Here is a 17,115-nt window from a genome sequence, read left to right on the forward strand (position 1 = left end):
AAAAGTTTAAATGATGACGTACTAAATTGAAATTATGATAGATAAAGTAAATATTCCATAGTGAAATTTTCTGGATTCAATATATTTGTATTTGTGAAAATGATTCAGTACTGAAACAGCATTTATCTTCTGCTTGTTTCTGCAGTTCGTGTAGGCCTCTAAGACTATGAATAACTAAAAATGATTATTGATGAACTTGAATAACTTGAATTTTATTGTCTTCCCATACCGGGAGTTGAACCCGGGCCGCCTGGGTGAAAACCAGGAATCCTAACCGTTAGACCATATGGGAGGCGTTGATACTGCCCCGGCACATTTGAAAAGGCTGCACTGCATGGTACAATATAATGCAGGATCATAGTTATGCAGGAGAAGTTTTAATTAAATTCAAATTTAATTTATCGGTATGTAAATAAATATCGGGATAGCTTTTCCCAGGTGGAAAGAGCTAATGAAGGAGAAAGAGGGACGCTGAAGGTGCCTGCTTTCTTCTCGACGGGTAAGTCAAAGGTACGGTCTAAATGACAAGCTTGGTTGTGTAAATCATTATATAGGCGGCATGACGGTAGAACATGTACAATTAAACTCGATGAAGCGCTATCGGAAGACATGTTGTCATAGATTCTTGACGCATAACAGCTACCGCAGTTGCAACACGCATTTGAAAAAGCGAGTAGATGGGAGAACCGGTAGATGGGAATCTTTTTAAATCTTTAACAAAAAAGCCTCCAAAATCGAGGAGGTCAAAGGGCATGCTTCCTGCTATATCTCTCCCCAAAGTCTGTTCATGCGGCCACCATCAACAAATGCTAACATTTGAAACTTCTACATGTATTTTGAGTAGATAACCGATAGTATATTCTCACACTGATATATTTCCACACTGATTAAGGATAGTTCGGGAGATACAAGTAAAAAATGATCTTATACGATCTTATACTTGAACTTTGAATTAAGACGATGTGTGATTTTTACTTATCACACATTGCGTCTCTCAAATTGTGTGGTGATTTTCCAAATGATACAACTTAGTCTAAATAAGAGCAATGTGAAGTCCTCGGATTTCTTAAAAACAACGCAGCAGCAAAACATTGTGACAAACTTTGACAACATGTTTCATGTTGTATGGACAAAAGATCTAAGACGCTTAAGTACAGTTTGAGACTCATCTGGTATGTCGCCCTGTATCCTGAAGCTTCAGTTCACACTGTAGTTTATCACTGAAGGGTCTGGGGGTGTTATGTTTATGACAACTTAAACTATTTGCTTTTTTGGATCGTTTTTATCATTGCATAAAGAACTACTTCGGCTCTCTTGAAATGTAAGGTGTTTTTATTTAGCTAAAACTTTGTTTACATTTTATTAAATTATTTATTTATTTCATTTTGAAAATGTAGTTTTCTGTGATGGTCGTGTTTAGGTGTATGGGATAGCTATGGAAAGCCCCCACCATAAAAATTGAAACCCCCAGATGGACAAAAAAATGCTGCTTGAATCTTTTTCATATAAATGAGATTTAAGACGACCAAGTACAGTTTTTGAACAGACATTGTTTAATAACAATTATACTTTAGGTCACCATTAAGCAAAATAATTTATATCATACATAAGTCTTCTAAAAGATAAATAGAAGATGAGTATGTATTCAAACTTTAAAGATTTAATTTAATCAATCTTTTAAAATATCTAATGTAAACGTTTAAGGTTATGCTTTGAAATGAATTTAGTATGGAAAGGCGTTAGCAGACTAACATGACATACGCTCTGACACGATGCACAGAGGCTCGGTCTGTCACCCGATATCCTGAAGCTATCATTATGGTCAAGTAACTTCTTTCTCAGCGCTGATCGGAAGGACCTTATAAGCAGCCTATCAGTGGGACAGTCTCTAAATGTTCTCATGGTTGCTCTCTCTGAAGATAGACCTATGTTGTTGTCATTTTCTCACAGATACAACTTAAGAAATTATTGAACATTTCACAGGCGTGAGATGACTTGTGACGCTTCAAATTATTTTACATACCCATGATAAATAAAAAAATATACTTTAAGTTCAAGTCGAATTTTTCCACAGACCATCGTTGTAGAATATTTGTTTTTATTAAGACTTTTAATAATTTATTTAAAACATCTTTTATTTTTAAAAGATATCATTTAAACTTTTAAGATTTTACTTTGAAGTAAATTCAACACAACATTCACAAAGTCTCATCCCATCACTGAATACATTCCTCTGAGTCAGAGACGCTGGTGTGAGAGAGAACCACTCTGTGATTTATGTTAACTCTCTCTCACATACACACACACACACACACACACACACACACACACACACACACACACACACACACACACACACACACAGAGACACACACACGCGTGGCTCCTTTACTTTCTGACACACATACATTAGAGGCGCGCTCCCTATGTTTTGAGACAGTTTTGTTCATCTAAAACTGAAATACTTGGTTCGGAAGATTTTATAAGTATTTCATTATATACTTTTAAAAAGAACAGAATATTTTTTTCAACTTTAGTTTAATTATTTTTGTGACCCATTCGTATGGACAATGATGTGTTAGGAGCTACTTCTTCAACTCTCTCTAAAATAATGTAAGACAATTTTATTTATTCAGCTAAAACAATTGGATCAATAAGATATATTTTATATACTTTTAAAGGTATGTTTTTCAACTTTTGTTAGTGTGAGATTTCACTGTACTCTGGTATGCAAAGGAGGGGGTCAGAGCTCAGACGGAGAGGGGGCGCGCATAGACGGACACAGACACGCGCACGCGGCTCCTTTACTTTTTGAGACAGTGTGAGGTCATTCAGGAAAAACAGTGTTTTTGTTTTACCACTTTTAATAATTTAACAACTCTATTACAACTTTTAATAATGTATTAAATTTAAAACAAAATATCATTTAAACTTTGAAATCATTTCAGCCCCTGATATCTTGATCATCAAAGTCAGAGACCGTCCAGACTTACAAACATGTAAGATGATTTTTATTTTTATTTTTATTCTTTTTAGTAAGATATATTGTGTAAGCATTCCATTATATACTTTTAAAGGATAGAATATTTTTTCAACCTTAGTTTAATTTATACACTTTTAAAGAGCAGAATGTTTTATGTAATTTTTATCTAAAACTAAAACAATTGGTTTTAGTAAGCTTTTTAAACGCTTTTAAAGAACCAAATGTTTTTCAACTTTAGGTTAATTATTTTTGTGACCCATTCGTATGGACAATGATGTGTTAGGAGTCACTTCTTCAACTCTCTCTAAAATGTAAGATGATTTTTTATAAGCATTTCATTATATACGTTTTAGCAAGATATTTATTGTATAACCATTTCATTTATATACTTTTAAAAGAACGGTAAAAGTTCTTTTAACTTTTGTTAACAACTTTAGCATGATAATTATTTTATATTATACAGTTTTAAAGGTATGTTTTTCAACTTTAGTTTAATTGTTTTAGATTATGTATATTATATAAATTATATAAAGGATAGAATATAAAGGCTAGAATGTGTTTGCGTGACATACACTTCTCACTTTCACTGCGGAGGGAGGGAGCGAAGGCGCCTGTGACACATGTCCTATATAACCCTTCTTGACACTCACACACACACATGACACAAAGCTTGTTGTCTGTGACACACACACACACATAACTAGAACATGACACCATATAACCACACTCACACACATGTCCTATATAACTTGACACCGGCCGTCAAAACATCTGTTCTGTTTAAATAGGTCAAAACTATCCTTCAAAACTATGATTTAGCATAGGAAGGTCAATAGGGCAAAACTAACTGTCAAAACTACATGATCGATAAGGCAAAGGTTAATCCCATGACCTCAGTCGTGAAGTTCAACCCATCAATCATAAAGGTCACCGGAAGTTCAACCTGTCAAAAGGTCAAAGGTCAAAGTCATTAATCATTTTGACATAAGGTCCGTCATACATACTACTTTTCTTTGAATATTGCATGTGTAGATCATACGAAATACTTACTTTTAATACAGATTTCATAAAGGCTAGTCATCCTTTCAAAGATGGCTTGAAGTGCAACTGCAAATGGACCCATTGAAGTGATGACTTCAGCCACAAACCCATTTCTTTTCTCTTTAGAAATGAAGAGAATTGGCTTATAGCCAAGTACCTCCAATTTCTTAACCTGTAAAACAAATGCACAGACAGTCGATAAGTATCGATGTCACACCATTCATAATGGTAAGCAGGGACTTACCAGACAATTCTGTTGCAAATCAACTGGATTATCAAAGTAAAAAAGAAAGATGTCTAAATGTTTAATTGAGAAATGTAGCAACTCATAATGTAATAACTGCACATAATGTAAAAACTGCACCTAATGAAATAAGTATTACATTATTATTGAAATAAAATATTCATGATGTAATAATTTTCTCAAAACATAATAAAATCTTGAGCTCATAATGTAATAACAATTTTTACATTTTGAGAAATGTATTACATTAGAAACTTACCAAAACATATAATATTTTCATTACTGTAATAGCTTTTAAAACATAAAAAATATTAGTATTCCCTTACAATACATTGAAAAAAAAAATCAAAATCCAGTCTTAAACTACCTGCAAAATGCTACATTTAAATATTCATGCAATTAATATTACATATATATTAATTTAACAAAAAACATTGGTATTCCGTTTTAAAAGCTATTACAGTAATGAAAATATGATATGTTTTGGTAAGTTTCTAATGTAATACATTTCTCAAAATGTAAAAATTGTTATTACATTATGAGCTCAAGATTTTATTACGTTTTGAGAAAATTATTACAGTATAAACATTTTATTACCATTATGAGTTGCTACAAGAATATATATATATATATATATATATATATATATATATATATATATATATATATATATATATATATATATATATATATATATATACATTTATATATATATACATTTCTATAGCGCTTTTCTGGGTACTCAAAGCACACTATTACACTATATATATATATATAGTGTAATAGTGCGCTTTGAGTACCCAGAAAAGCGTTATAGAAATGTAACAAAGTATTATTATAATTATAAATATATATAAATATATATATATATATATATATATATATATATATATATCTTTTTAACATTTCTTTTTAAATAACAGATTTGTACTATTTAATTATTCATAGTTATATATACGTATGCTTATATTATAAGAATTATAAATATGAGAATACTTCACCTATACCCAGTGAATAATATGTTATCTGTATAATTTTGTATTTACCTCATTCATTTCAGTACAGTACAGTATAGGCTACTATGAACAGAATATAATATATACTGATACTACATTTGCAGAACAAGACTTACAGCAATGCGGGCAGAATCCACCACACGAGCAGCATTTCTGTGTTTTTTTGTGCTGGACTTCCATGCACTCTCCTCGATATACTTTTGTTTGTTTTTAACTCTCTGTCTGAGGGTTAAACTAGCAAAACATGTTTTACATGTTTTGCAGCTGGCATTGTTGAGTGCCTGGCAGTGGGGACATGGTTTCTGTTTTGGTTTTGTCATTTTGCTCTAAAAGAAAAAAATAAATAAAATACAATGCAAACAAAGCAAGTGGAGGCAACTGCTACAATTGGAGTTTTCGACCTGAGGTTTCTGTTTGGAAGCTACAGAATACTGTATAGTAGAAGGTGTAGTGGTGTGGACAGAAAATTAGATAATAATTAGATAATATTTATTTGAATGCATGACAGAATGTAGATCATGTGAAAGAAATACTTTAAATGAAAATTCATTCAAACTAGTTATTTTTCGACTTATCATTACAGTATGTGTATTAATGCAAATACCATATAAGCACATATAAGTCACATATTATGTATAACAAATGTACATATACATACACTTGTAGAAATTATATATGTCTGTGCATGGACATAGACCAAGTCGATATTCTATGTAAATAATAAAAAGTAAACCATCCATTATTTAATTAGTCTATTATGGCAGTCTAACACAAATCCCAGGTCATAAAGTATCTGATAAACCCCAAATTATAAAGTATTAGCTAACATGCTAATGGACGTAGGCCTATTGGTAACTTACCATAGTACCATTAGCACTATATACATAGCAGCATATCATCAGGTATCATTAGCACCCGTCAATAGGTTTTAGGTATGGCTTTTATTCTTAATAAAAAATAAAATAAATTATATATATATATATATATATATATATATATATCAACAACCCTGATAGACGTGTGAAAATGATGCACAAAAAAGTACAATGATTCCAGAATCTGAAATTCTTTATCTAAATGATGTAATTTATGTACCAGGACCAGAACCTACCGTGCAAAGACGAGATATAGCATTGGAAAGCGCGACAGGACTTACCGCGAGAATGGGATGCCAAAAAAAAAAAAAAAAAACCTCCTTAAAATTTTACTCCATAAAAATACCCGGTTGATTATTATGGAGGAAGATTAGTCTCAAATATAAATCATGCAAAAAACATGATTCACAAATGCATAGACAATTTCACATGCATGAAACCTAATTCACGTACACACAAAAAAAATCCACATGCGTGAAAAAATATATATATTCACAAAAAGCAATTCACATGCGCAAAATAAAATTATAATTATAATTATAATAAAACTGCTCTTTGCGGATGATGTTGTCGTGTTGGCCTCATCAGACCAGGACCTCCAGCATGCACTGGGACGGTTTGCAGCCGAGTGTGAAGCGGCTGGGATGAGAATCAGCACCTCCAAATCCGAGGCCATGGTTCTCAGTCGGAAAAGGGTGGTTTGCCCGCTTCAGGTTGGTGGAGAGCTCCTGCCTCAAGTGGAGGAGTTCAAGTATCTTGGGGTCTTGTTCACGAGTGAGGGAAGGATGGAACGGGAGATTGACAGGCGGATCGGTGCAGCTTCTGCAGTAATGCGGTCCCTGTACCGGTCTGTCGTGGTGAAGAAGGAGCTGAGCCGCAAGGCGAAGCTCTCGATTTACCAGTCAATCTACGTTCCTACTCTCACCTATGGTCATGAGCTGTGGGTCATGACCGAAAGGACAAGATCCCGGATACAAGCGGCCGAAATGAGCTTTCTCCGCAGGGTGGCTGGGCGATCCCTTAGAGATAGGGTGAGAAGCTCGGTCACTCGGGAGGAGCTCAGAGTAGAGCCGCTGCTCCTCCACATCGAGAGGGGTCAGTTGAGGTGGCTCGGGCATCTTTTCCGGATGCCTCCTGGACGCCTTCCCGGGAAGGTGTTCCGGGCATGTCCCACCGGGAGGAGACCCCGGGGAAGACCTAGGACACGCTGGAGAGACTATGTCTCCCGGCTGGCCTGGGAACGCCTCGGTGTCCCCCCGGAAGAGCTGGAGGAAGTGTCTAGGGAGAGGGAAGTCTGGGCATCCCTGCTTAGACTGCTGCCCCCGCGACCCGGCCCCGGATAAGCGGTAGAAGATGGATGGATGGAAAATAAAATTATATACTCATAAAATACATTTCACAAATGCAAAACATAATTCGTAGATATACAACTGTGCACAAAAACCTTTGAATGTTTAAAATGTACGAGTGTATCCTTGCATTTGAATGTGCAAATCGTCATTCACGTACGAATTGCCTTAGATATGTGTGTGTGTGTTTTTGAGACTTTCCTGGCAGCATAACACTCGTAACACAGAGCAGTCGTACTCTTTAGCCAATCAGATTTAAGCTTATCAATCGACCAATCAGTATCACGTGAGGGCGGGCCTACCTACATGTTACGTCATCAGCTTTCGACCAGTTCATGGCTGAGCAGAGGTAAGTGCAGTTAATCGTTCATTTCTGTGTTTAGAAGTTAGAGATCAGTTGAAGCAATAGTTTATTAACTGCTGTTTAGTCCACATGTGAATATAAACATTTATTTTTAGTATTGATGGATTTTCATGTCCTGTCCACCACACATTCAACTGATGATAATGTATGTAATGACGTGCATATATAGGAGACATGTTTTGATCTGCATATATTATGTAGTTTTATTGTTTCAGATTTCCAAGACAGATGATGTATGAAGTTGCAGACAACCAGTAGGCTACTGTGATCTTACCATTTCTACTGTAATTCTTTGAAAACAGTCATGTTGCAAGCCATCCATTTTGACAGTTGTTTCAACAAGTGGTTGAAAGTGATGCATTGTTACTGTATTAATTTGTCTCCTGCGGACTATATGTACACGCTTTAGGAATAAAGCCTTGCTATGCATGCATTATTAAATGTTCTTGTAAGAATTAAAAGATTCAGACATAGTTCAATCTGATGTACACCTTTTATTAATTTGAAAGTTTCCGAATCCTTTGGGAATAAAATATATAAAATGACTTGATCATGATTAATGTTCCTGTTACATATGAAGATCATGAACTGACAGTCTAAACTGTGAAGCACAATATTCAGTACAGAGAAATATACATCTCTTCAGGAGTTGTGAGATCCAGTCAGAGTGTACTTTGCTTTTAAAGTATATAAATATAAGTGCAATACATCAAGTGAAAAGTTAAAAAATGAATTGTGTTCAGTCCGGTCATCAGTAGACCTCTCTGTTAGGACATATAAGATTTTGATGACAATAAGAGTTATAAGAGTTAAGATGACAATAAAAAACCTTATTTAAAAACCTTGACATTACAATACAGCATAAGGAAATGCATGTTGAATATATTGGTAACACTCTACAATAAGGTACAATAACTAAGTTAACATTAGTTCATGTATTAAATAACCATGAGCAATACATTTGTTGCTGTGTTTGTTAATCTTTGTTAACGTTAGTTAAAAATACAGCTGTTCATTGTTAGTTTACAGTGCATTTACTAATGTTAACAAGATTTTAATGAAGTATTAGTAAATGTTAACATTAACAAAAAATAATAAAGGCTGTTCACGTGCAGTTCATTATTAGTTCATGTTAACTAATGAAACGTTTTAATAAAGTGTTACCAATTAAGACATAAATACAAAAAAAAAAGTATAAAAGAGAATAAAGAAACAACATGAATTAAGATGTTCGTGACTGCTATCCAGATGTCACACCAAAGGTGAGTAATCCTGAAAAATGCAGGGAAACAAGTGTTAATAATAATTTAACATCATACACAAATGGCAAAAAACACTGGCTGCTCATTAAAATAGGTCTATTCACTATTTAAAGAACAATCTCGATGGGTATTGACCACAGATGATTGTTTTGCAATCATTAGCGTGATTGTAGTGAGAGCTGTCTGTACCTTCAGCTAAAATACAACAAAACAAGCATCATTCTTCATTTTTGACACGATATGGGACATCTGATTACAACAACACTTGCTTACATCAGTTAATAGTTCATAAACTATTGCTTCAACTGATCTCAAACTTCTTTAACTTCAGTTAACACAGAAATGAACGATTAACTGCACTTACCTCTGCTCAGCCATGAACTGGTCGAAAGCTGATGACGTAACATGTAGGTAGGCCCGCCCTCACGTGATACTGATTGGTCGATTGATAAGCTTAAATCTGATTGGCTAAAGAGTATGACTGCTCTGTGTTATGAGTGTTATGCTGCCAGGAAAGTCTCAAAAACACACACACACACATATCTAAGGCGATTCGTACGTGAATGACGATTTGCACATTCAAATGCAAGGATACACTCGTACATTTTAAACATTCAAAGGTTTTTGTGCACAGTTGTATATCTACGAATTGTGTTTTGCATTTGTGAAATGTATTTTATGATTATATAATTTTATTTTGCGCATGTGAATTGCTTTTTGTGAATATATTTTTTTTTTCACGCACGTGGATTTTTTTTGTGTGTACGTGAATTAGGTTTCATGCATGTGAAATTGTCTACGCATTTGTGAATCATGTTTTTTGCGTGAATTATATTTGAGACTAATCTGCCTCCATAGATTATGTGTAAGAGTTTGTTATGTTTTGATTGGCCAACATAAGAACCACAACAGATATCGCAGATTCTACAGATAACATTAATAGCGAGCTGATAATTAATTTATTAATGCCCCTGGCATCAAATGTAAAAATAGCCTAAAGATCTCAAATCTATAAATGTGTGTGTGTTTTAATCTTTTTTTTTTTTTTTTTTTTTTTTTACAATAAGAAACAGGCCAGAAGTATACACAGTAGGCCTACACAATCATTTAATTATGCATTATAAAAACGCAAATATATATATACACACGCAAATATATATTAATTTAACAAAAAACATTGGTATTCCGTTTTAAAAGCTATTACAGTAATGAAAATATGATATGTTTTGGTAAGTTTCTAATATAATACATTTCTCAAAATGTAAAAATTGTTATTACATTATGAGCTCAAGATTTTATTACGTTTTGAGAAAATTATTACAGTATAAACATTTTATTACCATTATGAGTTGCTACAAGAATATATATATATATATACACACGTGTGTTATGGATTTTAAAGCTTTGGAGTTGTTGGAGGTAGCCTAGCCCAGATAAAAGTCTTTACAGATAATATTAAAAAGTGGATTTATGGACATTAAATACATTTATATAGCTATAGAAACTTAGCTATAAAAAAAAAATATCAATTTAATAGGCCTTATTTCTTACCAGAGCTTTAGAAAATTGCGATGACGTAGGGCAGGGATAGCCAACTCCGGTCCTGGAGGGCCACTGTCCTGCAGAGTTTAGCTTCAGCCCTGATAAAAACTCACCTGCCTGTATCTATCTAGTAATCCTGAAAACACTGATTGCCTTGTTCAGGTGTGTTTAATTAGGGTTGGAGCTAAACTCTGCAGGACAGTGGCCCTCCAGGACCGGAGTTGGCTATCCCTGACGTAGGGTCTATTATATACTAGGCTAATTTGCCTTTTGCGTCTTAATCTGACGCATAAGGCAAACCGTTGAAATCAATGGAGTTCCCTGTTCGTCAATTAAGTGACGCCTAGGGGTACCTTCGAAGTCTTCTGTGTGACGCGGAAGGCACTTGACCATGCTTCAGTTTTTGACGCCCTGGGGGTGAGAATGGGTTGAAATATATCACCTATGGCAGGGCTATTCAATTAGCTTCATTCGAGGGCTGGATTATCAAATCAAAAAGTTGAGGTGGGCCAGTGGGTTGGTTTGGGGGTTTAGCTTATTTATTGAAACAACAGTTTCAATAAATAAGTTAAAGTAACCCTAAAAAAGTATGGTATTTACTTGGAAATGTGGTACCCAACAGTATGCAGATATATAAAACCATAATAAATAAAAACTTGATAATTTACAGCTGTGTACAACTATTTTCCTTGGAACAAATAAATTAATTATAGAAACTCATAGCTGTTAGTGAGAAATAATTATTTTATTTATAATTGTTATGTTTAATGAAAATATTCTGACAGTGAGACTTGTTAACCACAGGCTACTCACTCCCACTGTATAAAAAATGCCTAAACACAAGTTAAAAACTATACGCACCTTTACAAAGAAACTGACATAATTTCATAACAAACATTATATTCCTCTACCCACCTAATAAATCTAATGCAAAATAAATCACTATATTTACTATTATACTGTATAATATTATAGTAAATATATATATATTTATTTATTACTACATAGTATTCAATATAAATATTGCACATTTCTGCCCAACCATGGTAAATTACTACAGTACATTCATGGTAAATGTTTGTAAGGGTGATTAGGGGATTTAAAGTCTTTTAATTTCGTTCATGCCACAATGTTTCTTCTGCTTTCCTCATCAGTATTGTTGGGAATGTTGAGGCTGTTTCATCTGATTTAATACTAGTTAAATCATCGAGTGATTTGTGGTTTGTAACAGAGAGGTTTCTGTCGAACTGAAACGCTTTCCACTGGTTGTCGCAACGCTGTTTAATAATAGTGTCCGGGACCGGGAGTAAACGCAACTATTTGTTGTTACTGACCGAGAAACCGCTTCAGATGATTCAGCGACGGAGCGGTCCGAATGAATCCGAATAGTTTTAGACCGTTACTGACCGGCCACTTTGACGCTCTCGCCGGCGGCGGTGCAAGCGCGTTTAGAAAGGATCGAACCAAAAGAATGATTCATTCACGAATGATTGGTATCGCTGGTTCAGTCGACATAAATTCGGGACACATAGGCTATAATAACTGCTGAAATATTCGCACGTAAAACGTTTCTCAGGTCAATCGGAGCGAGTATCAAATTCAAACTAAATTAGCCGCACCACCAGGAAAAGAGGAGGAGGGAGGTTGGTGCCGTCGGGCCGGATGGAGATGATTGGCGGGCCGCATTTGGCCCGCGGGCCGCCAATTGAATAGCCCGGACCTATGGGATCAAAGCCTGTTCCCCAATGGTATCTGCTGAAGCCTTTGCAAGAGACATATATATCCCTCGGGTCCCAGCAAGTTTTCACCAAGGTGGTAGGACCCAGCGATCCATCCAAGCCTTTGCATACCTTGTTTATTCGTGTAGCCTGCCCTCCAGATAATAAATATGTACTTGCTTTGCAATTCATCCATTGGGTTATTATCGAAACAAACTAATCAAGAGTTCTAGACTTTGACGGGTTCTTCTTATTTTTTTTCATGTTGCTGTTCTCATGATTGCTTTATGAGTTTTTTATAGACAACTATGCCTAGGGTCTTGAAGTTCTATCACACCACATGTAGTCACTTATATGTTTTCTTACTTGGCATATGTAACTCTTTAGGTATTTACAACACCACTGGTCACTATATGATAAAAGTGTGAAAATGAATCGTAAGAAGAAGTTTATATTAGTTCAAGTTTGCTCTGTGTGGATGTATTGATCCGTTCCAGTGATGTTCTATGACTAAACCTTGAAAGGAAAATATATCACCTATCGGATCAAAGCCTGTTCCCCAATGGTATCTGCTAAAGCATTTGTAAGAGACATATATACCCCTCGGGTCCCAGCAAGTTTTCACCAAGTTGGTAGGACCCAGCGATCTATTTCGCCCCTTTGCATACCTTGTTTATTCGTGTAGCCTGCCCTCCAGATAATAAATATGCACTTGCTTTGCAATTCATCCAGTGGGTTATTATGGAATCAAACTAATCCAGAGTTCTAGACTTTGACGGGTTCTTCTTATTTGTTTTCATGTTGCTGTTCTCATGATTGCTGTATGAGATTTTTATAGACAACTATGCCACGGGTCTTGAAGTTCTATCACACCACATGTAGCCACTTATATGTTTTCTTACTTGCCATATGTAACTCTTTAGGTATTTACAACACCACTGGTCACTATATGATAAAAGTGTGAAAATTAATCGTAAGAAGAAGTTTATATTAGTTCAAGTTTGCTCTGTGTGGATGTATTGTTCTGTTCCAGTGACGTTCTATGACTAAACCTTGAAGGGAAAATATATCACCTATGGGGTCAAAGCCTGTTCCCCATAGATATCTGCTAAAGCCTTTGCAATAGACATATATATCCCTCAGGTCCCAGCAAGTTTTCACCAAGGTGGTAGGACCCAGTGATCCATTGCGCCACTTTGCATACCTTGTTTATTCGTGTAGCCTGCCGTCCAGATAATAAATATGCACTTGCTTTGCCGTTCATCCATTGGGTTATTATGGAATTAAACTAATCAAGAGTTCTAGACGGGTTCTTCTTATTTGTTTTCATGTTGCTGTTCTCATGATTGCTGTATTAGATTTTTATAGACAACTATGCCTAGGGTCTTGAAGTTCTATCCCACCACATGTAGCCACTTATATGTTTTCTTACTTGGCATATGTAACTCTTTAGGTATTTACAACACCACTGGTTACTATATGATAAAAGTGAAAATCGTAAGAAGAAGTTTATATTAGTTCAAGTTTGCTCTGTGTGGATGTATTGTTCTGTTCCAGTAATGTTCAATGACTAAACCTTGAAGGGAAAATATGTCACCTATGGAGTCAAAGCCTGTTCCTATTTAGCACCAAAACATTGGAACAGTCTTCCTACCATTGTCCGGGAAGCAGACACACTCTGCCCAGTTCAAAGCTAGATTAAAGACACATCTCTTTGACCTAGCATTCACATAATATGCTAGACGACTCCACTTCCTGCTCAGCTACTGTTCGGACGCTCTTGCTTTCTGCTCCGCGCTTTGCTCTATCGCTTTTACATTTTATCTCCTATATTTTAATATTTTATTTCCTTTTAGAAAAAGTCAATTGAGGTTGTACTGTGAATGTGATTGTAAGATTAAATGCAAATATATTACAAGTTTGTGTGTGTCATTGTATTTCTTTGAATGGCATTTTACACATTTGTGCCTACTTGTCTGCAGCTTCAAATTCAGAATACAGGTTTGTGAAAATTTCAACATTCATCTTCAGATTTTTATTTTTACAGGTTTTCACATTGGAGCTATAAATGTTCGTGTACAAGTACGAATATTTATTGTACAAGTTCTCAAATTCACATCTACATGCTCTCATGTTTTGCTACTCTTTTACCTTCATAGATAATGAGCCACGCCCACTCACACACTCATACACACACAGAGCGAGGAAGAGTCAGTGAACCCATGAACCGTGACAATAACAAAGTTGGTCTTGTTCTAGAGCCGTATAACCGCTTTTCTCTAAGGCCATTTTCCACTCATGTGGTGTGAATTCCATGTCTAATGGTTATCCGTTAGTGTCCTTTTTCTTTATGTATTTCATCTAAATGACTTCCACTGTGTATACTTGGAACCTTCTTACCTAATAAATCGGCTTTCTCCTTGTTTGTTATTGTCAAGTATTCTCCATCTATCAACACAGGGATTTTGACAGATTTTCTTTTACCAGTCATCTTTTTAATCATTGACCAAGCATTATTCAGATCTATTTCTCTACCAATAGATGAACAGAACCAGGGACGTGCACAGACATTTTGAGGGGCAGGGGCTCAAGTGAAATAAAGGGCACTTCTCATTATTACGTATTTTTTTTCTTTTTTTAAACAAAAAAGTATATTAATGCAACTCTGACTTCCTTTAAAAAAAAATTAATTTAAAAAGTTAATTAATTTTATCTTCCTCAAACTCACGCAATTGTTTCATTTTCAAAAGATGTCTACAAAATAATCAGTTCACACAGAAACCATGATCTCCTTAGTATTTACTAGGTTTATAGAGCAGCAAAGGAAACCATTCCACAATGTGCATGTTTTGAAAACATTTTCTATGCTACTAGTTTCAAGTATATATGAAGAGTTCAGATGCAAAAGCCTCTAAGTGCCATCTGAAATTTTCTTCTAAAATTAGCTTTTTTTTTTCAAGCTTGTATATTTTAGTTCAGTAATTTAACTTAAATGACAATTAATAGGTAATTTTCATTGCCAGTAATGTGAAATAAGTGAACATAAACATACAAGCTTGATAAAAATGATCATTATAGAAGGAAATTTCAGATGGCACTTAGAGGCATTTTCATCTGAACTCTTCATATTTAGAATAACCTAAATAACTGCATCAAGCAGAGGGGCGTGTTTTACTAATAATTTGTTTATTTTTGCACAAGGCACTACATCGTTTTAATTATTTTGGTGTTATCAGAATAAATAACACTTTAAAATTAAACTTACCAAAATAATTGAGTAAAAATTCAATAAAAGCCAATGTCATGTATGTATTTGTGGTATGGAATACTATTTTATAAAGGTTTAGAGGAAATAAAAAAAGTTAAATTACTCATAAATAAAAAGTTAATTTATAAATATTGTTATATTTAAAGTTTAATTTTAACTTATTTCTACTCAGTTTTATTTATTAATGTAGCCTACCAGATGCAGTTACTCAGATTTACTAAATTTTTTAGAGTGTATCCTCCATCTGTTTGCATCTGTAGATTTCTTCTAAATTCACCAATTTAGATTTCTAAATTTCAGGGGGAAAGACTCTTGATGTAAGTCATTAACTGGGGACGTTCTGTATGCAAATTAGGCGTCAACTAGTTAAAATGCGCACATTTGCATCTAATTGACAGGGCAATGCAGGTAAATAGGATAAACAAAATAACTAAAGCATATCACCTGGTGGTGATATATGCTTATTTTATTAACTTATTTTATTACATGGCTTGGTTGAATTCCAATGTAGAATGCGGTCTGTTATTTCTTGATAACAGACCGCTGTGCGGAGTATAACAGACCGTTGCCATGAAAAACAGAGCGTTGCTATGGACTCACAGGATTCTAACCGTAGAGACGGAGCGTAGGCCTACTATTTTCTTTAGCGGAAGCAATACAATCGGGTTTAACAATCGGGGGAGAGGGAGCGCTTCAGAACTCCTGACCTGATATTTAGATATACTATTCTTCAATAAATATATTTGTTTGACAGGGAAGCTGTGCGCAAACATAAATATATATTATTTTTCAAAAATAAAAAAAAGCACCCCAGAAAAAAGTGAATTCCAAGTGTGGTCTTAACCATGTCTCTTGAATACAAATAATAACAGGTTCAACAACCATATCAGTTATGACCTTCTTGAACTCTTGCCCATTCGCAATTAAACTTCTGGCATTCCATTGGAGGATATGAATTACCATGAATATGTTAATCACCTTGAGACAATCCATCATAATTAGTAGGATTCAGCATCTCATGAATTATTTCAGCCATTTTATCTTTTATCCCCAACAGATCTGTTGCTGTCTGTACTAGCACAACTTGTACATTCCTTTTCATTGTCCTGCAGTGTGTCCTATTCTTTGGCACTTAAAACACTCATTGGGGCTGGGCTAAACTCCCTAACGTCATAACTTAAATATCCCATTCTTATTTTCTTAGGCATGACATTTTCAGGCCTAGAAAATCGCAACTTTTCATTTTCTGAACGTTTCATTCAACTTTTCTTTTTCTATTGAATTATTTATATACAATTTATATATATTTTCAGTTTAGTTTAAGTTTTTATTTATTTCCAGTTAATAATTTTAGAGCTTCAACAAACTTATTTCAGCAACATTTATAATTTTCGTCATTTTTTTCAACTAATATTATAGGCCCATTTTATTTAGCCTAATTTCAGCTTTATTT

At 34.6% G+C, this 17,115-nt stretch overlaps 1 protein-coding gene across 1 annotated transcript; it reads right to left on the reverse strand.

The window, feature by feature from the left end:
- Positions 1 to 3,497: 3,497 nt before the first annotated feature.
- LOC311087213 (uncharacterized protein) lies at positions 3,498 to 11,101 on the reverse strand. The gene is made up of 4 exons (XM_084120484.1): positions 11,030 to 11,101; positions 5,401 to 5,610; positions 4,034 to 4,196; positions 3,498 to 3,926 (listed from the first exon to the last, which is right to left on the reverse strand). Exons 2-4 carry the CDS (start codon positions 5,602 to 5,604, stop codon positions 3,922 to 3,924), a joined length of 372 nt encoding a protein of 123 aa, XP_083976610.1. The 5' UTR covers positions 5,605 to 5,610; positions 11,030 to 11,101; the 3' UTR covers positions 3,498 to 3,921.
- Between the last annotated feature and the right edge of the window lie 6,014 nt (positions 11,102 to 17,115).

This window comes from Abramis brama (assembly GCF_963993115.1).
Source record: "Abramis brama genome assembly, chromosome: 7".
Taxonomy (NCBI): domain Eukaryota; kingdom Metazoa; phylum Chordata; class Actinopteri; order Cypriniformes; family Leuciscidae; genus Abramis; species Abramis brama.

Bases quoted from the DNA above. Each gene is read 5' to 3' on its own strand.
- LOC311087213 (XM_084120484.1), bottom strand. From the start codon at position 5,604: ATGACAAAACCAAAACAGAAACCATGTCCCCACTGCCAGGCACTCAAC. The intron at 4,197-5,400 runs GTAAGTCTTGTT...TTTGTTTTACAG, and splicing joins TGGATTCTGCCCGCATTGCT to GTTAAGAAATTGGAGGTACT.